Here is a 21,804-nt window from a genome sequence, read left to right as displayed (position 1 = left end):
TTCTGCAGGGCTGGGCTCTCTTTCTCCGCAAATCCCAGCGGCACGGGTGGGCTGGTGGCGTGGGTGGGTAACATACTGGTCACTTGCTTGGCCAGTGCGACCAGGCCGTCGTCAGTCGCGGGCCCATTCCAAAATCAGCAACACACCTGGGCATCCATCCTCTTGCAGCCCAGTACCCACCGCCCAAAAGTCCAGTGCCGTCTTTGCCTTGAGCCTCAAACTTTATCATCTTCTCATGGAAGAGAGACCATGAGCTTTCGCTTTTTCGACAGGACCCCCAGGCGACGTGCACTTAGGTCGCGTAGAAGGAGAGCTTGCAATGAGCTCGTCGTCCCCATCCCGCTCGGCCGGCCCGCCAGGGCCTGCTGAAAGGCCCTCCAAGAGGAGTGTAAGTCGTCAAACATATCCTGCCTCGCGCCCAGCTGCTGTATGGCTTCTCTCTGACCATTCTCGCCCCGGCAGAAAATGCCAAATGGCACCTTCATCGATCCACAGACAGGCCAGCGATCCCGACGACAGTTCACCTTGCGCGGTGCCTTCCGTGATCGCGGTCGCACCAACACCGGCGACAGCCATGTCTCGATTCGCCCTTTCTTCTCGCGCGAGAGCTTCTCCGAAAGAATAGATGCGCTCGGCCATAATGCCAAGGCATCCGTTATCAACAGCTGGGCGTGGCTGAAGTCTCCCAGCGGGAGGGGCGTAATGAAATGCGTCCTGGCCTACTCCCTCGGGAGCCTGTTCACCTTATGGGAGCCACTGTCCGACTTCCTGGGCAGGCCGGACGGAAAGCATGTCGTTGCGACCATCACTGTCTATTTCCACCCGTCGAGGACGGCGGGCTCCATGATCGAAGGCACCTTGATCGCCATTATAGCCGTCATCTACGCCGAGATTGTGTCCATATGTTCGATGGCTACCTCGGTCTTCTTCGGTTCGGCTCTGCACATGGTCGCTGTGGCGTATGCCCTGGTTCTTTTGATTTTTGTCGGTGGCGCTTTCGGGTTTGTAGGATGGGTGAAGCAGAGGATGAATAACCCTCAGGTCAACGTCGGGAGCACTCTGGCTTCGCTATCTATGATCAGCATCTTGACGAAGGAGAACGCTGTGCAGGAACACGTCTTCTCGAACCAGAAGATCGTCCAGGTCTTGAAGATGCTGATTTGCGGCATCTTTATCACGGTTGCTGTCAATCTGACACTGTGGAGGACATCCGCAAGAGCACAGCTGCGAGACGGCATGACCAAAGCCTCGAGCTCGCTCGGCGAGATGTTGACCATGATAACGCATGGCTTCCTGAGTGGTTCAGAAGAGGAATGGTCGACACCCGAATTCGCGAAGGCCTCGGCTGGATACAATGCCGCCTACGGCAAAATGTCCAAGAATCTTAGGGAGGCAAAGTTCGAGCACTACTTCGTGGGCGATGAGAAGATATATCAATTGGACAAGGCCGTCTACAAATCGATGGAGAACTTGGCACAATCGATCGGTGGCTTGAGGAGCGCGGCCAATACTCAGTTCGCGCTGCTGAAAGAGGGCCCCGAGCCTGGATCTGGCAATGTTTCGCCCGGCCAGCTTTCTCCGTCCCTATACCGGACCTTCTCATCGAGCTTAAGGAGTCATCTCCCCACGCTCTCAGCCATCGATGAGGGTTCGGACGAGAGTGACGATGAACAATCTGTCAATGGCCCTCCCAGTAGCACTCCAGTCTTTCGTTCACCGAGCGACATCTTCAACTTGTTCATCGCGTTGCTAGGGCCGTCCATGAAGTCCTTGGCTTTCACATTATCGGAAGTCCTGAGCGAGCCGCCATTCGGAGAGGCGCCGAATTACGATATTACCATCAACGACCACTTCCGGCAGAGTCTCTTCGACGCGCTAGCATTATTCAACGAAAACAGGGCAAAGGCGCTTGAAGAACTATACAAGAACATAGAACATGGACGATTGAGATCCGAGAAAATTAAAGCCGACTTTGAGGAGGTGGCTGCGGCTTGTGGTCACTTCAGTTTCAGCCTCCAGAGCTTCGGCGAGGAAATGAGCAAATACCTGGACGTTTTGGACGACCTCAAGTACGCGACTGAGCACAAGCGGCGGAGTTGGCAATTTCTGGCTTTGTGGAAGGGAGTTCATCAGCGACAGACTCGAGCTCCACTGCTACCTTTCGAGGTAGAACGAGAAGCGGTGGTCAGGCCGATTAGGAGGTCGCAGCTGCCACGAGGAGTCCCTGACCAAATGATTCGACGAAGGGACACTTTCAGCTGGGACGCGGAGCCTTCGGCCAGTGATGTCGTTAAAATGTTGTCACAAAAGTTCCTAACTTTCCTGCGGTTTCTAGCCAGGGATGACAGTAAGTGTACTCTTGATAAGCTTGTGAGATACGTACTAACAGTATGGCTTAACAGTTCGATTCGGCATCAAAGTTGGCGTTGGCGCCATGCTCTACGCTATGCTTGCCTTCATACCCGAGACCAAGCCTATATACATGCACTGGAGAGGCGAATGGGGCCTGCTGTCTTTCATGATCGTGTGTTCCATGACCGTTGGCGCTGCCAATACCACTGGTACCACCAGAATTCAGGCGACTATATGCGGAGTGATATTTGCGGTCATTAACTGGACCGTCAGCCAAGGCAACGGTGTTGCGCTCCTATTTCTCGGCGCTCTTGTTGCGTTTGGAAGCTTCTGGATCGTTATCGTCCAGAATAAGGTCTCTTTCGGCCGAACTGTGCTCCTCGCCTACAACGTCTCTCTGCTGTACGCCTACCTTATAGCGAATAAAGTTGAGGACGATGACGACGATGAAGGCGGCGAGACACCTTATATTGGCGAAATCTGTCTGCACCGAGCGCTTGCCGTTTCTGCAGGCATCCTCTGGGGTTTGATTGTTTGCAGGCTCGTCTGGCCTATCTCTGCTCGCAAAAAGTTTCGCGAGGGTATCTCGGTGCTCTACCTGCAGATGGGACTTATCTGGAAGCGTGGGCCACTGGCCATTCTTCTACGCAGCGACTGCTCGCGCTCCTACCTCAAGTCGGGTGAACAAGCTGCGATGCAGCGATACGCCTCTCGCCTGGAGGTCTTCCGGCAATCCGCGCTTTCCGAGTTCGAGCTCCGTGGGCCATTCCCCTACGAGGCCACGGGGCGGATCATGCGCAGCACGAACAGGCTGCTTGACGCATTTTACGCCATGAGTCTAGTCACCCAACGCCGCGGCCAACTGTCGGACGGAGAGAAGGCGCTACTGTTGTTCACGGCGAGGGAGCGTGCTGTGCTATGCGAGCGCATATGCCATGTCTTCCAGGTCTTGGCGAGTTGCTTGATGCTCGAGTATCCCCTTACGGACGCAATTCCCAGCGTCACGGGGATCCGGGACGAGCTCCTCGGTAAGATCTTCTTGTTCCGCAAGGAGCACGCCGCGGCCTTGAAAGAGAAGAAGGAGCGAGAGGCGGCTGAGGCAGGAGAACCGACACAACTAGAGGTCAACGGCACTAATGACAATGGCCATGCTCATACCAACGGTGATGGCCCAGGCTCACCAAAAAGCCCTTCGGTGGCTAGGCGCGGCAGCAGCAGTAGCAAAAGGAGCTACAGCGCCGGCCACTCGGCTCTCAGCGGGAGTCTGGCGGGCCAGGTGCAGCTGGAGGAAAAGGACTACGCGCTCCTGTACGCGTACGCGCTAGTCACAGGTCAGGTGGCTGAAGAGCTCAAGATTGTTAGAAAGGAAGTCGAGAGCTTGTTTGGCGTGCTGAACGAGGAGGCGCTGTTGTTGCAGTAAAGCTGGAGGAAGGCTTGCTTTTGCGATATGGGCGGTCATCATGGGTCAGTAAACAGTGTGAAGAGCCTCGAGTAGGGCCTTTTACGGTGGGAGTTTATGGAAATGGGAAAACGATATTGGTATTTTGATATACGGAAGTGCGCTGGATATAGATACTGGCAGTCCTGTTTGTTCGAGCATGGTGTTTCGGTCAAACTTGATGGACTCACAGTACACGTTATGACCCAGAGATGAGAATACATATGAGTACTTTTAATCTTGCCATCGAGCCCAACTCACTTTTTTTTAATCAAAACATCCAAGTCTTTCAAGAGATGTTCGGAAGTTGGCTCATGCTCCGGATGGATGAGCCTGAGATCGCTGGTCAGCGTTGCTGAAGTCCATTTCACCGCAATACCACGCTTGTCAGACATTGTGAGTAGACATCTTATCATGGCCAGACTGAACAAGCCTTTATGAAAGGTAACTTGGCAAAGCTTGTACATTTGTAAAGAGCAATAGGAATGCGACTTGTCAATCCACGTTATCAACTCATCGACCATTTCCAAGGTCTGCCCACAGCCAAGCTTCCAGACGAGGAACATAACCGCAGTACAACGGTGCAGGTCCTAGTTGGTGCGAAGAATACCCCTGGTATGTCCGGCGCGGGTACGTAATGCCAATGCATACATTAGCCCGTCTCCGTCTCCGACACAACCGAGATTTTGCTTTTTCTTGTCACACAATGGCACTCTCCTCCCCAGGGTACATCCCATGTGATTACGGACAGCAACCATCAAATTGGCCTGGCTTCGGCACCGGCGCGTTCGGCGCATGCGGGCGGCCCCGACGGGCGCCCCTGACTCGCTCGCCACACGTGGGATGCCCATCGATCTGGCGAGTGACAACTCGCACACGATACGGAGTGCCTTTGCTCCCCCGATGGGCACAAGGGGTTGCGCGCGTTGATTTGGTCTCCGGCGATGTATCCCACCTGTCACCCAACACAGCGGAGTGTGGCAGCAGCTCGGAGCGCATAGCTATATTAGAGGTGCCAGGTGGCTACAGGCTGTTGTGGCTAGCCGTAGCTCGCTCCCGTGAACGGTTCGGCTAACAAAAGGCTGTAATCCCAATGCGACCTCCTTGACCTAGCCGGGCTGATCACGACAGTGGTGTTTTCGCTTGTTCCCCTCAGCTCGCGTAGTCATGGGGCTCACCCCAAACTTTCCACGGAAGTAGCAATCTGGCTGTATCCTATGCACCGGCGATCAAAATAGATATACGCACAATGCCGCATGAAGCATTGATTGCCCTCCGCCACGGAATGTAACTCATCAAGGTGCGGTGTATGACTAGCCTTTTGCACAACATGATTAGCCGAAAGTATATGCAAGTATAATAGGGCTAGATAGTCCCCCACGAAGCGCGCAATTGCTCACGAGGGGCAGGTATCTTTGGTTGCAGCCGAAAGGTGTAGACAACCATATAGTGATAGGCTGTAGGGGCGGTGTGTGGAGTGCCCTCGCTATAGGTCTCTTTTGCTGACGCCAGTTTTCTCCCGCATAGTTAGGTTCCATTAGTCCTCACATCCGCGTCTTCGGCCTGTTCCACAAGGGCGTGGGGTTTTGTTGTGGCTTTCGGTTTATAATGTCCAGCATGGACACTCCTCTGGTTGGTAGAGGCTCGAGTCCTCAGCCTAATTATCAGACTGTCTCCTCTCCGATGGCCGCACAAAGAGTCACCGAGGCCACGGAGGACCCGGCTGTAGATGCCAAAACGCTGTGTAATGTCGGAGACGCTTCGGCGGAGGCGAGGTCCGTCGACGACAGGTTCGCTGCCAACCCGTTCTCGGACCCTGCGGTCGCGGAGCACTATAGGACGGTTTACGAAAAGGCGCAGTATGAGTGCCGCCACGCCTTTGATCCGGATCTGGAATGGTCGAAGGAGGAGGAGCGAAGGCTGGTCAGGAGACTAGATTGGCATGTTTGTACCTGGGCGTGCATCATGTGCTTCGCGTTACAAGTAGACCGCGATAATCTGGGGCAGGCCGTATCAGGGAATATGTTGGACCAGTTGAACCTTTCTACGAACGAGTACAACTACGGCCGCACTATTTACTACATCTCGTTCCTCCTCTCTGAGGTGCCGTCCCAGCTCGTCTCGAAGAAGTTCGGCCCCGACAGGTGGATTCCGGTGCAGATGGTCATCTGGTTTGTCATTATTTGCGCTCAATCTACCGTTGGCTGATGAGTATCCCAACTGACATGAGAGACCAGGTCGGCTATCACTTGCACACAAGCTGGTTTAACGGGCAGAAACGGCTACTACGCCACAAGGGCATTATTAGGTATCTTCGAGGTATATGGACTTCTGAACATCCTATTACAGAAGGCTATTCGCTGACGTATACAGGGCGGGTTTATACCGTATGTATCTATCTTCTCAACTTACGGTTAATGTTGTCCTTCATTTAGGTTCTTTTGCGGTACGTTTCATTGTCGAATATCATTTACTGACAGACCTACAAGTGACCTTGTTCTCTGGCTCTCGTATTTCTACACTAGTCGTGAACTACCAATGCGGCTCGGCTTCTTCTGGACAGCAAACAGTCTCACCGGAATCGCCACATCTTTACTAGCGTTTGCCTTGCTCCATATGGATGGAATCAAGGGTTTGGCAGGCTGGCGGTGGTTGTTCTTGATAGAAGGACTGGTGACATGTACCGTGGGAAGTAAGTATTGTGTATCAATCAAAGTCTTTTTTTTCTAACAACCTCAATTCTGGCATTGCTTTTACATAAAAGCAGCAAATCCACAGGAGAAGAAGTTCTCGTGCTTTATGGGGAAGAGTTTCAAGAGTTCTCGAAGGAACGCGAAAATGCGCTGACAGAGTCCTAGTGGCGTCGTTCTTCCTAATGCCAGCTTCCGCTGTCCAGACGAAGACGTGGTTTCGCCCGGACGGCTGGTTTACCGACCGAGAGGAGCGCATTGTAGTCAATCGTGTGCTTCGAGATGATCCATCGAAGGGAGATATGCACAACAGAATGCCGATCACACCCCAGCGGCTATGGCGAGCAATGACTGACTACGACTTATGGCCTGTATGTTCAGTCTCCAATTCGTTCCTGCATTCCGTGAGATGACTAAAGTATTTAGTTATACGCCATGGCTTCTGTGATATTCATTCCCACCAACCCGCCTGAGCACTATCTCACCCTGACGCTCCGTGAGCTGGGCTTTGATCCGGTAAGAATACTTTGCGACCGTCGGCTTTAGGAGCATTGACTAACAGCTTCCAGTTCGTTACAAATTTGCTCGTGATCCCCAGTACTGCTATGGGCATCTTGACCTTGCTGGCTATCACCTGGGTCAGTGAGCACATCGATGAGCGCGGTTTTGTCTCTATGATCCAGGGCATCTGGAGTCTGCCATGTCTGCTCGCCCTGCGCTTCTGGCCAGGCACAATGACCGACGCGTGGGGCACCTACGCCGTGGTCACGGTGCTGCTTAGCTTCCCGTACTGTCAGGCCATCGTGGTCGGCTGGACGAGCAAGAATTCTGGCTCTGTGCGGACGAGGGCCATCAGCGCCTCCGTCTTTAGCATGATGAAGCAGGTTGGGTCTATCGCCTCGTCCAACATCTACCGAGAGGACGACAAGCCGCTGTATCGCCGCGGGAATAGCGTGCTTATTGGGATCAACATGTTGGCGATTGTGCTATTCCTCTTTACCAAGTGCTATTATGTTATGAGGAACAGGTGGAAGGCACAGCGTTGGGAATCCATGAGCGAGGGGGAGAAAAGGGACTACTTGGAGTATACCAAGGATCTGGGAAATAAGAGGTTGGATTTTAGGTTTGCACATTAAACATGTTGCAAGGCATAAAGATATATCTGAATAAAGAGGAGTGCAACAGTACCAAAATGTGTTCATGGTGGATGCATGGTATAAATGTGTGACTGACACTTAGTTGTGTGCGTGGATATGCAAAAGTCAGCTGCTCTATCAAGTCCCAGACACAGCATTTGTCCTAGAGATGCCATCTAATTGTCTATATGAAGGAGTTTTGAGGCAAGCGGCTTGCGACACATGGGATTTCGGTCGATATCAAGGCCTTGTTGGTTTGGTCTCAACAGGACCGGCACTCGGCGCCTTACACGACCCGACGGACGTCGTTTCTCAGCCGTTGCCCGGTCCCTTGAGCTCCAAAAGCCCACGAGTTTTTTCGTGTGTCGATCGGAACTATGACACGCTTTGATATGACCACTTTCCCCCTAGTACACTCGATTGGTGGCAAGGACAGGGTCTGTCTCCTTGGCCCTCAAATCGTCAGCCTCGGTTTCAACGGCGCCCGTGGGTGAAAACATATGGGCAGATCTATTTTGGCCGGGAGGGCCGCTGCGCCACTTCCTTTGGCTGACGAGATGGGATTACCCGTTGTGTCTTCCGGATGTCAGGCCTTATTCGGTAACGCCGGATGAGGCGCGCGTTCCGGGACAGAGAGGCGCGGAATGTGTGAGCATGCATGCATGCAAGCTGCAGCCACAGCACTACCTAGGTATGAGCCGCGCAGCCGGGGGATTATGACGTGCGTGGGGTGACGCTGGTGGGGTGGGGGACAGACAGAGTTCAACTCGATGCAGACCTACAGCACAGTACCTAAGACGACCTGGATAAATGGTCATAACAGCATTCGATTGACCCTTACAAGCATGGCGTGAAAGCTGAGGTAAGACAGGACAGATGGGATGAAATGTACGAAATGTTGCACAAGAAATGAACCAGTTCTGTAGGACAAGGCCTATTGAGGTAACCGAGATGGAATGGAGGGGACAGTCAGAGGAAGCTGAATGAGGATGCGCAGTGAGCGATGAGGGGCGTGTAAATAAGCAAATCAGCCAATAAGCCAATAACCCTGGGTGAGCTGCAGGGCCTATTGGCTGACCTCCCGGCTGTGCTGTTACGTGCATAGTAGCTGCTTCAGGAGTAGGAGTACACGGAGGGCTGGGAGCTGTCAGATCGGAAACGGCAGATTCTAGCGAGCGGTGCATCCGTCGCAATCTGACCACGCAGCCAACGGGGCACAGATGATGAGTAGGGCATTGACTGGTTACCACGCCGCTGGGGAGACATCAGAAAAGGGTAAGGCTGCCTGGCTAATAATAAGGGGGGCGCGGGAGCTAAGCACGATGCCACCCACGCGGGTTTTAAACGGTTACGTGGTCCGCCGTCAACAAATAATCCAACAGGCATCCCTTCCCTGATTTCCAACCAGCCCAGCCCGCCAGCCAGCCAGCCAACAAACCAACTAACCAACCTCCAACATTCGTTACGTAGGCTCTCTCTCAGGAGGCCACAAGTACATACATATTCAGGCTGCTTGCACTGTACTACCTGGCCAGCCTTGCGACCGACCGACCGATCGCCCACTTGAGTCTTGCCTCGTTTTGTCCTTCGTGGTGCTACTCGCCTGGTCGCTGCATCCGCATCCGCATCCGGGATCGTCGTCACATCCCGCAAAACCTCGACTTGCTGTCCCGCTTACCGAGCATCCCGACCGCAAAAAAAGGGGCCAGGGCCACCATCCGCGAGTCGACCGTCCATCATATTACCTTTGGTGCTCCCAGCCGTGGCTCCTGTAGTTTGGCCTATGGAGCGAGGCCGCATCTGAGCACACCTCAATTGGCTTTCTTTCACTGTTACGTCAGGTGGAACCAGTCCCCGACCAAAACCACCGCCAGGCACCATGGCCGGTATCGAGCAGCTGGAGATTCACTCCAAGGTGGGTTATGCGTCTCAGGAAACGCGGGCTATCCAGGTGCTACCTCGCGACCCCAAAATCACGAGGCTGACGTCTTGAGTGCCTGTCACAGTCGTACATTGTCCGCTGGGTCAAAGTAGACGAGGGCCACACAATCTCATGGAGTCTCCAACCGCACAAGAAGTCCATGTGAGTCTTTCCTGGGTCCTAATTCCAGTTTCTTGCCCGTGCCACCACCTTGGAACCACCAAGCTGACGTATCCCATCTGAAAAATAGTAATTTTGGAATCGTCAAGCACCCTGGAAGCGGCAGCACAAACCTCACCGTCAACCAATCCGAAGAAGCGACCGACGCCCTCGATGGGACCTCCGAGAGCGGCAAGAAAGGCGTCTTCGCCAAGAAGGATTCGAGCAACGCTCAGGAACAACTGACCAAGAAGGGTTTCAAGGTCGTCCACTGGCACGGGAAGTGTGAGGCCGACAAGGTTTCCATGGGGACCTGGGACGTGGAACATGATCACGGCGGCATGTACGGCCTCATATTTGACAACACCTTCTCTAAGCAGACTTCCAAGACCGCCACTTTCGTGCTCTTGACGTACCCTACCGGCGCCCCTCCGCAGACTGCGCGTAACTTGCCCAACCTGCAGGCCGGTAACAGTGCGAGCGCCAGCAGGACGAGCTTGGGGAACAAGGGCGGCCCAAGTCCGAGCTTAAGGCCTAGTGCGTCCGAGTCGGTAGACAGTCTTCATAGCCAGAAGACGAGAGGCAGAGCTACCTCCAACGCGCGGAGTGAGGCCGGCCTGTCTGTGACCTCGGGCAATTACCACACAGGTCTTTTGCTGAAGAGGAGGCGCAAGAAGGGCCAAGGCTATGCAAGAAGGTTCTTTTCGCTCGATTTTGCGACTTGTACCCTCTCCTATTACCACACACGGAACTCGTCTGCGCTCAGAGGAGCCATCCCATTGAGCCTGGCAGCCATTGCCGCGGACGAAACGAGGCGGGAAATCAGTATTGACTCTGGCGCAGAAATTTGGCATCTCCGGGCTTCCAATGATCGAGACTTCACGGACTGGGCGCGAGCATTGGAGAAGTCGAGCCGAATCGCCCGGGGCTTGGATCCGGCGTTCCTGGAGCCTGAGCCTGTCAAGAGACAGGTCACACGGCGCTCCCTACTGGCCGCGCCGAACAACCAGGAGGAGGAGGACCGCGAATGGCAGCAGGTAGAGGCCTTGGTTAGTCGCGTTGTCGGGTCACGCGATGCGCTTCGACGGCTGGTTAAGGATATGGCTGCGCAGAAGCAAACGCATGGTCCCCGGCCACCTTCATCCCACCTGTCTCCCGGGACTCCTACCGTAGCAGAGGAAGGTGATTACTTCACGCCTGCGCCAGAGAGAAAACCATTCTGGAAGAGGAAATCCAGCGCCTCGATAACACCGGGGATGCAGCCCTCCGTGTCTTCCGCTTTAGCGGTCCCGAGCCCGAACAGTGCTGTAACGGCTCTCGCCAACACCGGGACAAGCAAGGAGGAGAAGAGGAGATCAAAACCATACATCCAGGATGAGAGCACCACGGCCGACCACTGCAACGCGTTGCTTGTTGATCTCGACGCGGTCGTTGTAGAGTTCTCTAATCTGCTGTCCAATAGCAAACGACGCCGATTGCCGGCAGCGCCGTCCGCCGTTTCTCGAGTCAGCATGGAGTCTACCACTTCAGACGAGTTCTTCGACGCTGAAGAGGCCGGTGGAGATCGGTCGCAGCTCCTAGTTATTGACCACCAGAGCGAAGAGGAGACGCCCGCTTCGGAGGTTGATGAAGCAGAGGTACATGATGCGTCATCTGTTTCTAGCGTTGATGGTGACGAGGAGGTCGTCGCCGGTCGGTCGGAAAATCAAGACGACTGCTTCCCTAGCAAGCCAAAGTCGCTTATACCGCTTCCTATAACGGAGCAGGTCACCCGGCGCAAGACCATCCCTCCAACCAAGGTCATGCCGCCGAGTCTTATAGCTTTTGTGCGCAAGAATGTCGGTAAAGACCTGTCAACTATCAGCATGCCAGTCTCCGCCAACGAGCCCACATCACTACTCCAACGTGTTGCCGAGCAATTAGAATATGCCAACCTCCTCGACCAGGCAACAAAACAGGCCCAGCCTAACGAACGTCTTCTTTACGTTGCTGCCTTTGCCGTCTCCCAGTTCAGCGGGAGTCGTGGCAAGGAACGTGCCATCCGCAAGCCTTTCAACCCATTGCTGGGCGAAACGTACGAGCTCATCCGGAGCGAGAACGAAGTGCCCGGCGGGTTGAGGTTGATTGTCGAGAAGGTAACGCACAGGCCCGTCCGCCTGGCGATGCAGGCCGACTCGGCGCTCTGGTCCTTCGCACAGAGCCCTGCCCCTACCCAGAAGTTCTGGGGCAAGTCTGCTGAACTCACCACCGACGGCCGCGTGCGTGTCGTGCTGAGGTTGCCGGACGGCACCGAGGAGCGGTATAGCTGGAACATCGCGACGGTGTTCCTGAGGAACGTCGTCATGGGCGAGAAGTACGTGGAGCCTGTTGGCAACGACATGCACATCGTCAATGAGGGCACCGGCTCCAAGGCCGTTGTCGAGTTTCGCTCGAAGGGCATGTTCGGCGGGCGAGGCGAGGATGTGCAGGTCGAGACATACGACGCTTCCGGGACACATACCGGCCTGTCGCTGGCGGGTACGTGGACAACTGCCCTCAGGAGGGTGGAGGCGGGCAAGGCCGCTGGTGGTGAGATCTGGCGAGCCGGGAGCCTGGTGGACAACTCGGCAAACACGTACGGCATGACGACCTTCGCGGCGAGCCTCAACGAAATCACGCCGCTCGAGAAGGGCAAGCTGCCGCCGACGGACACCAGACTCAGGCCGGACCAGAGGCTTGCCGAGGAGGGCAAGCTGGACGATGCGGAGACGTGGAAGGTCAAGCTCGAGGAGGGGCAGAGATCCCGCAGGAAGGTGTTGGAGGACAAGGGCGTGGAGCACAAGCCCAAGTGGTTCACCAAGGTCGCGACGGACGGGGATGGCGAGGAAGTGTGGAGGTTGAAGACTGGCAAGGACAGCTACTGGGAGGAGAGGGCCAAGGGGCAGTGGGCTGGCGTGGAGAACATTTTTGACGTGTGAGCCTGGAGTTCTGGGCAAGCGCAAAGCGTGTGTATACATTGTCACTGTATGATTGTCAATCGAATTGATACTCTTCAAGCGCAACTAAGGCTGGTCTGAACATCCTGAATGCCTGTTTGTGAAAGGAAGAGGGGCAACGAACCCATCATAGGGGCCAGCGTATTCTCATTTGTAAATTTGTGGAGCCTTTTCATGTTGTAAATGTGCCATACGCATTATCAATGTTCTAATTCTCGCAAGTTCAGGGATTTGCACGTGTTGTTGTATGCTGTTTCGAAGGTCTTGGTAGACCGGAAGGGGTGATGAGATCGGCGGTGTACACACTGCGATAAACTCTTTTCCTGGGCTGAGCACGAATACACAGTTTTTAAAAAGACAGTAGTAGGAGGCTAAATCTGAAAGGATGATTGTATTATGAATAGGTATTGCTCGGAAATACTTCAACGGCAGTGGACTAGGACTCCTTGCTCGGCGCCTCATTGCGTTGGCCGCTTGATTATATCTTCACAATTGGCATCAAAGCGCATGTTCCAGAGACGAACAGATTGCATAAACCTTTCGGTTTTCTCGAGCTCCCGTTCTTTTCCGAATATCGTCTTCACAAACTCCGTGCCGGTCTTTGAGGCCAACGGGGCGGATCTGGTCTCCTTTGCCTCGTTCTTCGCTGCTGAAAGCATTTGTTTCTCACAAATTTTAAGCACCTTTCGAAGCTTGTCGAAAAGACGCTCGCCGGATTCGATAAAATCCTCGACTAACTCCCGACCATCCGAAGACCGGATTCGAGGAACAGTCTCTTCGCTGCGCTTCTTCTTGCCTGCCATTTGGATCAGCAGGAGCCACAGCTCACCCGCCATCTCTGAGACCGGTGTTGCGACCCCGTGTGTGTGCACGGTCCAGTCGTAAATCCATTTCCCTAGAGTATTGGCATCAAAGACAGAACCCAGGAGAAGTATTGGCTCCTCGTCGGGATCCCAGTTCTTGAGGGAGTAGCCCGCGGGAATCCCATGTCTTTTTGCATCCGCGTCGGTTGCCTTGCTCTTCACAAGCGGAGCTTTTGCAGGCGGAGCTTTAGGTTGAGCCGCTACTGAATGCGCAGCCCGCCGCCGACGAGGCTCCGCAGCGTGACGCGGACTTTTATGCCCGTCAGGGTAGGCAGGGAAGCGGCTGAAAACACCATAAGATTCACTATCGTCGTCCCTTATATAATGATGTCGTTTCGACTTTGACTTCGCTGGTATGACGTAAGTGACACCATTGACCTCTACATACTCGTTCTCATCTTCGTGGTTGTGAGCGTCATCATCCTCGCGGTAGTATGAATAGGAGCTTCGGCGGTATCGCCGCCAACTCGACCTTTCGGGATCTGCAGAGGTGGTGCCACCAGGCTTGACGTTCTTGTCTTGGTTCTTGTCTTTGGTGGAAGCATAATCGCGTATGGACGAGGCTGAGTAATACCCATCACTGGTGTACCGTGGAGAGAACGGTGGCGGGGTGGAGTATGTGCTGGCATATCGAGAATAATGTGCTCTTGTTGAAGGCCGCCGACTCGATTCAGAATAGTAATAGTAAGGTCGGGAAGGGGAAGGCGTTCTCTCTTGGTACTGGTAACTTGCATCACTGGTGCCGGATTGCTTTTCATTTAGAGATGATGACCCATGCTCATCACTGGGATTTCCATCATCCTTCTCTTCAGAAGCATGTCGGCTCTGCTCACTCTGCTCTGGACTGGAGATCCCAGAGTCACTAAATGGATTTTCGCTGTCGACACCGGTTTTCAGCGCAGCATTTTCGCCAATTGCCTTCTCAGACCACTTCCAGCCATCTTCCGGACGAGACCAGAGCAGTCTCCTGTCCGGCAAATCCTGGCTATGAGCTGCAGGCATAGGTGAAGATTCCTGCGCATAAGCCGTGAAACTCACTCCATTCGTGTCAGTGGCCCAAAAGTCTGCAAAAGCGTTCTTAGATTCTTTCAGTCGTTTCCGGCGGGACACCAGGGTAATACGGCTTAGGCCCCTGTAGTCTTCCTCATCAGACCCGGACTCGGCCTCATCAACAGCCTTCCGTTTGTTATTGCCTTGATATTTCGATCGCTTCGGTCGATGGCACTCATTGCATGTACCTTCACCCTCACTCTCTGGATCGCGGCTTCGTCGACGTTTTCTCCAGAGATCCTGAGGTGGTGTAGGACCGAAAGAAGGTTGTCCAAACTGTGGAGCTCTCTGTTGTTGAGGTGGCATTGGTGCGGCCATCAAGCTGTCTTCATCCTCTTCGAGATTGACGATCCTTCTGTAGAACATGTTGCAATTTTGGCTGGACGTAGTCAGTATACAAATGATTCATGACATATGAGCATCCATACAAGAAGAACATACCATTTTACCTGGACGTCCATGCCACTTGTTGACATTCTGCCACAGAACGGGCAGGTGGATGATTGATCAAGATCGATCTCTGTCGCTGCTGCCTTGCACATGATACTCATATCTATCCGCTGGTAAGGTCGGAAAGCATTTTCCCAAGCTGTAGTGCGTTCAACATCTGTAGAAGTCGTGCGCTCACTGAGCAAGTATCGCCTGCGCAATACCCGGTGCGCGCCCGTCCTGCCCTTGAAGTGTTCCTGAAGAATGTATTCAAATAAGTCCCAAGACGTCACTGTCTTCAGAGGGATAGGAAAGGCCCGGCCGGTCGCGTCTTCAAGAATGAAATGTTCACCTCCGAGAGGCCATTCAATCTTCATAATCATAGACCGAAGCTCAGCTACCCCAGTCGAGATGGTAAAAACCAAAGACAGAACCTGAGTGGTTGACTTTTGGATGTCTGTAGCTAAGCGCGAGAGGAAATTCAATCTTGCAAAGACCTTCTTTCCAAAATTCACCAAATACCTTGAATTGCGGCCGTTTTGTTGTTGAAGCTCCTGGGTTTGGGACGCGATGGCGGAGATCTGCTTTGTGGTGTTATCGTTGTTTCGTTCGATGGTATGCCTTTAGTCCGGTCAAGTGGTTAAGATCAGCGACAAATCTTGCCTCAAGAAGAGACGCAGACATCAAGCTCTCACATTGTGGAAACCTCCATCAAAGTCGTTAGCAACATATTGTATCCTATGATCTCTCGCTGGAAGTTCTCGATGTCCTTCTCGTCAAATTTGAATTGGATTTTCCTCGCAACATCTTTCAAGGGATTGCCAGAGCCTCCAGGAGAGAGACTCGTCGCATACTTTTGTAGCTTTTGGCTGTTGAAGTCGGCAAGACACTGGTGGATCCGGGAGATAACGCGTATTGCCGTTGTAGAAGTGTCTCTGTACACCACAAGCGTCGGATTCTGATAGGCATGTTCAACGTGACGGATCGTTTCTCCTAGGATCTCGAGTCCTTGTTTCAATTCCTGGTACTTATTTGAAGATCCGCGGCAGTCATCAAGGGCAAGGACGATATCCTTAATAAGAATTGCAATAGAAAGGAAATCGCCAAAGGACCCAAAGCTCGGGGCGAACGCCATGCTTGGCAGCCCGGGACTACAACATCGGCGGTGAAAATGCTCTTGGAAGAGAGGATTCGGAGAAGTGAGGGGCCCCGTCAGGTTTTAAGCGCTGACATGTATTTATTCCACAGGGGCTGTGTAAGCCTCAATCTGCATGAGTGGTGGGCTATAAGGCTGTGCTTGCGAGCTAGGTACTATGTGCCTATTTGCATTTGATATGTAGGGCTGTTTATTCACGACGTTGTATATGATAAACACCACACGCATTGAACGTGACAATTTAAGCAATGTGGGTGATTTTGCTGGCTGTGGACCCATGAATGAAGTGCAGCTATTCAGAACGCTTTTGGTGGTGGCCGTAGGCCATTTGTTAGAGTGACCCGTGCGCTTATCGCCTTATCGTTCCATGTACAGATGGCCTGCAGGAACGGCACCCCCTGGCAGCCTGCCACATGGCGCTTGTGAAGCTGCCAGCTTGGAAGCTCTCGATTCCATCGTCATTTGCGAAACTCCCCAGCCCATTTGATCTTGTCCTTCTTGTTGCGCCACGATCCAAAGTCATTGTCCAAAAGAGTCTCAAGTAGGAAGCGAAAGAACATCGCTCCCAAACAAAACACCACCGACAAAATGGATCCCTACTCCTCGGAAGGCGAGCTGATCAACATCCACGCCGCCTTCCACCAGTACCAATACCAGTCCGTGCTCGACGACTTCGACCCATCCTCCTTCTCCGCCGAGAACCACCTGCCGGCGCGGGTCCTACAGCTGCGCGCCCGGATCGCGCTGGGACAGGGAAAGGAAGTGCTTGACAGCGAGGTCGCGGGGGCTAAGGAGCCCGAGTTGATCGCCGTCGGGGCGCTGGCGGAGCTGAGCCTGGGCAAGGATGACGCCGCCGTCACGTCGATTGAGAAGCTGCTGGCCGAGGGAGGAGATGCCGTCGCCGAGAATGCTATTGTGCAGGTCCTTGGGGGCACGGTGCTGGCGAGCGCCGGCAAGGCGGATGAGGCACTGCAGCTGTTGGGGCGGCATCAGGGGAATCGTGAGTTCCTCTATCAATGTTGCTTGAAGATGTTCACAAAGTCGCTAACGCCAGCGTGATCTTACAGTCGACGCGGTCGCCCTCATTGTACAGATCCATCTTCAACAAAATCGCAACGACCTGGCGCTGAAGGAGGTCACTGCCGCCAGGCGGTGGGCACAAGATAGCATCCTGGTGAACTTGGCAGAGTCCTGGGTCGGACTGAGACTGGTACGAGCATATATTCTTACAATGGTAACATGGGCGACAGAAGAGCTAATCCGTGTTCTACTTTTCAGGGCGGCGAGAAGTACCAGCAATCATTCTACGTCTTCGAAGAACTCGCGCAAGCACCATCCACCTCCTCCGTGCAGACACTCGTCGCACAGGCCGTCGCAGAGCTGCACCTGGGCAGGACAGAAGAGGCGCAGTCCGCGCTGGACCAGGCGCTCAAGAAGGACCCGGGCAACACAGAGGCCATCGCCAACTCACTGGTCCTACAGGTGCTTATCGGGAAGGACCCCGAGGAGCTGACGGCGTCCCTGAAGAAGGTGGCTCCTGGGCACGCGCTCCTGACAGACCTCGAGGAAAAGAGCGGCCTTTTCGACACGGCGGCGGCAAAGTTCAGCGCAAAGGTCTCGGCGTAAGGTGGCGGGGCGGCATACATGATCAGACGAGCGAGAAGGGAGGGGGCTGTCACATTATTTGTTTACCGGCAGCAAAAAAGGAAATGATAGACTTCATGAAATCAACCATACCTAAATCAGGAGCAAAGAAGGGCGGCGTCGGCTCCCGTTCTTCTTATGGCCGTGCAAAGTCCGGACCGTCTTGATTGTCTGCAAAACTTCACAGCGCAAGCAAGACTGAGCCTTCGGTATTGAGCACTCCGAAGTCACTGACTCTGGACCTCACCCAGCCTGTCTGCAAGTACCTGTCTAGTCTGTCAGCCTGGAGGCCCCAGGGGCCCCAGCTGTGCCCCTGAACGAAACAAGCATGCGAGTGAGGATTGGTCGTCTCCGCCCGCGATCACTGGGGCCGCCGCGGGCGCCGGGGGTTATAGTCCGGGGGCGCGTGGGCCATGAGGAGACCAAAAAAAGGACGTTGGCGTGTGAGTGGTTCAGCCTCATGTGCAAATGTGTTCGGACTATGAAAGCATCCGAAGCTTCCGAACCGCGTACTGGCGATAGAATAGATATGTAAGCAGCCGCTCGGAAGAGCGAAGGCCTTGGTCGTTATTTAGTTACCTTGGTCCTTCTCATATTTTTGCTGCTCTGACTGATATTTGCGTGCCTGTTTCTTCTTCTTCTTCTTCACTGCGGATTTGTGGATTACTGGCATGCGCGGCGGTTCAAATAGGCAAAAACACCTAGTGGTGACTGCTTCCCAGACACACGCAGGCTATGGACGGTCAGATCAAGGGCGCGGTTGTCCATACCTACTTCGGTACAGTACCCAGATCAAAGACAACCCCCTCACCCCCTCCCACCTGCATTTCAGACAATTTTGTGAACCCGTGAGTTTCGTTTTCCCACAGCTGTTACTCGATCTTGCCAACTCTCTTCAACCACAGGATGCAAGATTTGATGACCTGAGGCGTGGGGCCGCCATTTTCTCTCTCCGTGCTTAGTTCACCACGCGATGCTGGTCGGCGAAACGAATACTATTCGCATGAGGCCCCCTGAGTTACTATTCCACCGAGGACAGCTGCAGCGACGACCAGACTCAATTACAAGTGTACTGCTGCATTTCTGTCGCCGACGCAGGGCACGCTAGCCTCGCCACCAACGGAGTTCTTTGGGAAACTGGCGTTACTGTCCTGCTATTGCTGGAGGCACGCAACAGCGTCGGCGGTCGGGAAGGAGGACGACCCAAGTGGGCTCGCTTGCCGATCCTCTTGATCACCCGATGACAGGACCGAACCCGACACCGACGAGAATGGACCGTGGCGTTCGATCTCGAGCTACTAGGACGTCGACGCGTTCTTGTTCTTGGACAAAACCACCGCATGCATTAATTGCATACTCGAGACGCCAGAGGATGGAAAGCCCATCGGCACCGCAGCGCCTTACTAGTACCCCTGTTGCCAGAGAGCGTGGGATTGGCGCAATCCCGCCGATTTGGAAAGCTGAGAGAGATGTTCGTGGCTGAACGGAATAGGAAACCGCTTTGCGCCAAATTGGAACTCAACACGAAGGGCGAAATCATATCAGGAAGGTGATGTGGGTTCCGATGTGTGTCTTTGCCAACATATGCCAAGAGCACACTCGACTCGACAGCGAACGAGGTCAAGCTTTGGCGTGCTTCGACCTGAGCGACAGTCTTTCCTCTCCGCAATTGGAACCGAACGTTGGGCGGGGGTGCAAGCACCGCTGGAGGAGGATGAGCCGTTGCACAAGAAATCCCTCACTATCTCAATGGTGACATCGTGCGGCTTGGGGTACTAGTCGTGGCGAGGCCATTCTATATCCCCAGAGGATGGAAATGAGGACGTGCAGGTGACAACCGCCAGAGGCTCAATAGTGCCAGCGCACGCAGGGTCACCCTCGTGGCCCCAGCGGAGCAGCTCCAGGATTAGGTGCAACCCTGCACTACCCGCGACAAGACGGCCCTACTTGAGGAACATACGATAGCGGGATAATTTGAAGTCATTTTGCGGCGTACAAGACACGGTTCTGGGTCGATTATGGCGTGCGCGAGTGGGACGGGACAGCAAGCAAGCAATCAATCCAACACCCAAACAACCCTACGACACATGTTGGATCCGATTCTCGCTCGGAGATGGCCGCAATGAAAGCAAAAGGGGAACAGAAACTCGATTGTTCACCGCAGCCACCACCCACACACCCCTTCTCCAAGCTAATGATGAATGGGGTCCATCTGCGGGACGCGGGGGGAAGGGGCACAAGTTTACCAAAGAGTTGGCCCCGGAGGAACGGAGGCGCATCGTGCTAGATGCTAGGTAGGGGAGTTCGCCGAGACTTTTGGCCAAGCCACGAGGCGCTGCAGCCCGTCGAAGTTTTATCCCCGTCCACATGACGACCGAGGCCGTGAGAGGGATAGGCTGGAAGCGTGTCCCGTGGCCCACCCGCTGCTGGAGCGTGGACAGCCCACGGGGTGAAGAAGAAAGAGATCAATTGGACGCGCCTCCCTGAGCCTGGAGAAGGACCGTGACAAGGCACAGGTTTCCAATACGTTGGGAACTTGTAGTTGGGAGGGAGCTACTCCTCAGCTCAAGTGGCGAAAGGAAAGAGAGGGAGAAAAGAGCGGCGAGGGAAGACCTTGAAGAGGCTAGGGCGGCGGGACGGAAACTTGATGGGATGGGACAAGGCGCGGCAGATCCAGCGATATGCCTGTTGTGCCAGGACTGATGAAAGCCAATCCGTATGGGATTGTTCCGGTACATGATGGAGGACAAGACGTGAGTGGAAAGGCAAGAGATTGCTGTTGTATCTCTAACCGTTTCAAGATTGGGACTCTGGATTGATACACGCAAATATGACGGCATACGCAGGTACCAGCCAGGCAGTGCAGTATTGTATCATTTCTTTTCGGTTTTCCTTCTTTCGCCTCCCCCTGCCTCTCCCACTCCCCATCTCTCTTTCTGTCTGTCCCTCTGGTCAATTGTGTTTGCCTCCAGTATGTGTCAGTGGCACCGACCAAGGGTCTTCTAGCTCAGGCTTGTTTGCTTGGCTGGACCAGCCAGCCCAGACCAGTTGACGCGGCGTCCAGGGCGTTTGGGGGGCGGGCCGGGGGTGGTGGGCAATGTGGGGCTGGGGCGCAGCCTCTCTCGCTTCAGACGCTTGGAAGCTTGGACGGCAAGGTACAATTCGTGCAATCCGAGGCAAGCTCGAGCCAAGCGGGAACCCACGAAATGACTCTCGGGCCCTAGGGCCGGAGGGGAGCGACAATTGGGAAAAGTGGACAATGGAGCACATGGAGGAGAAATCTGGATCAATCTGGAGCAATTTGGTTGGGATCGCTTGGGATCGCCTGGGATCAATGAGGGACATCAGGATTCAGGGTCCTGGGGCCAGCTGGGCGATCCCCGTCGCAGCCTTCTGTACTGGTTCTGTACCGGTTCTGTCTGTGTTCTGGTCTCTTTTTAATAATTTTTTTTGACAACGGACTGACAGCAACATGACGGTCGAGCTAGTGGACGACACAATAGCTCTGCTCTTCCCCCCCCCCCCCCTCAGCCCCTGCCCCAGACCCGGCTCGCACAGCTCCAGCTCCCCAGCAGCTCCCCAATCTCTCCAATCTCCCCAATATGCTACCTGTTTGGGCAGAGTACCATCTCTTTCTTTAGCAGTCCCGCCCACCCAGTCGCCCACGCGGCATGTTCTGGCCGCTCTCCTTGCTGTTCTTGCTCTGCTGCTCTGCCAGGTTTCAGAGGCCCTAGACTGCCAGGTTTGGCCCCTATTGCCATCCCCGTTTTTATTTCTGCAGGGTTTGCTGGATACGGTAGGTACGAACCCGCCCACCGCGGCAGTGGTGCCTTCGCCGCGTACGGAGTACTCGTATAGGGTACGTACGATACGGTACGGTACGGTGGTGTGCTGTGCACACACACACGCACACGCACATGTGCAGCTACCCCTACAAGTAACTTTTTGCTCTCGACCCAGACGGCCGGAGTGACAAGGGTGACAACAAGGA

General features: G+C 54.3%; 5 protein-coding genes across 5 annotated transcripts; 4 read left to right on the top strand and 1 right to left on the bottom strand.

The window, feature by feature from the left end:
- Positions 1-319: 319 nt before the first annotated feature.
- J7T55_014708 (uncharacterized protein) lies at positions 320-3,772 on the top strand (the record flags this gene model as incomplete). The annotated part of the gene is made up of 3 exons (XM_053135022.1): positions 320-388; positions 463-2,347; positions 2,403-3,772. 3 exons carry the CDS (start codon positions 320-322, stop codon positions 3,770-3,772), a joined length of 3,324 nt encoding a protein of 1,107 aa, XP_052987341.1.
- Positions 3,773-5,473: 1,701 nt separating this feature from the next.
- On the top strand, positions 5,474-7,616 carry J7T55_014707 (llantoate permease; the record flags this gene model as incomplete). The annotated part of the gene is made up of 5 exons (XM_053135021.1): positions 5,474-5,961; positions 6,280-6,482; positions 6,649-6,851; positions 6,907-6,996; positions 7,050-7,616. The coding sequence occupies 5 exons, from the start codon at positions 5,474-5,476 to the stop codon at positions 7,614-7,616; spliced, it is 1,551 nt and encodes a 516-aa protein (XP_052987340.1).
- A 1,879-nt stretch (positions 7,617-9,495) lies between these two features.
- J7T55_014706 (uncharacterized protein) lies at positions 9,496-12,653 on the top strand (the record flags this gene model as incomplete). The annotated part of the gene is made up of 3 exons (XM_053135020.1): positions 9,496-9,567; positions 9,623-9,699; positions 9,788-12,653. The coding sequence occupies 3 exons, from the start codon at positions 9,496-9,498 to the stop codon at positions 12,651-12,653; spliced, it is 3,015 nt and encodes a 1,004-aa protein (XP_052987339.1).
- Positions 12,654-13,129: 476 nt separating this feature from the next.
- J7T55_014705 (uncharacterized protein) lies at positions 13,130-16,148 on the bottom strand (the record flags this gene model as incomplete). The annotated part of the gene is made up of 3 exons (XM_053135019.1): positions 13,130-14,963; positions 15,026-15,634; positions 15,709-16,148. 3 exons carry the CDS (start codon positions 16,146-16,148, stop codon positions 13,130-13,132), a joined length of 2,883 nt encoding a protein of 960 aa, XP_052987338.1.
- A 609-nt stretch (positions 16,149-16,757) lies between these two features.
- Positions 16,758-17,795, top strand: J7T55_014704 (coatomer subunit epsilon; the record flags this gene model as incomplete). The annotated part of the gene is made up of 3 exons (XM_053135017.1): positions 16,758-17,169; positions 17,237-17,379; positions 17,448-17,795. 3 exons carry the CDS (start codon positions 16,758-16,760, stop codon positions 17,793-17,795), a joined length of 903 nt encoding a protein of 300 aa, XP_052987337.1.
- Between the last annotated feature and the right edge of the window lie 4,009 nt (positions 17,796-21,804).

Source organism: Diaporthe amygdali, assembly GCF_026229845.1.
Source record: "Diaporthe amygdali strain CAA958 chromosome Unknown NODE_50_length_292117_cov_63_955086, whole genome shotgun sequence".
NCBI lineage: Eukaryota > Fungi > Ascomycota > Sordariomycetes > Diaporthales > Diaporthaceae > Diaporthe > Diaporthe amygdali.
Note: the sequence above shows the minus strand (reverse complement) of the source record. Positions and strands in the feature narration are given on the sequence as shown.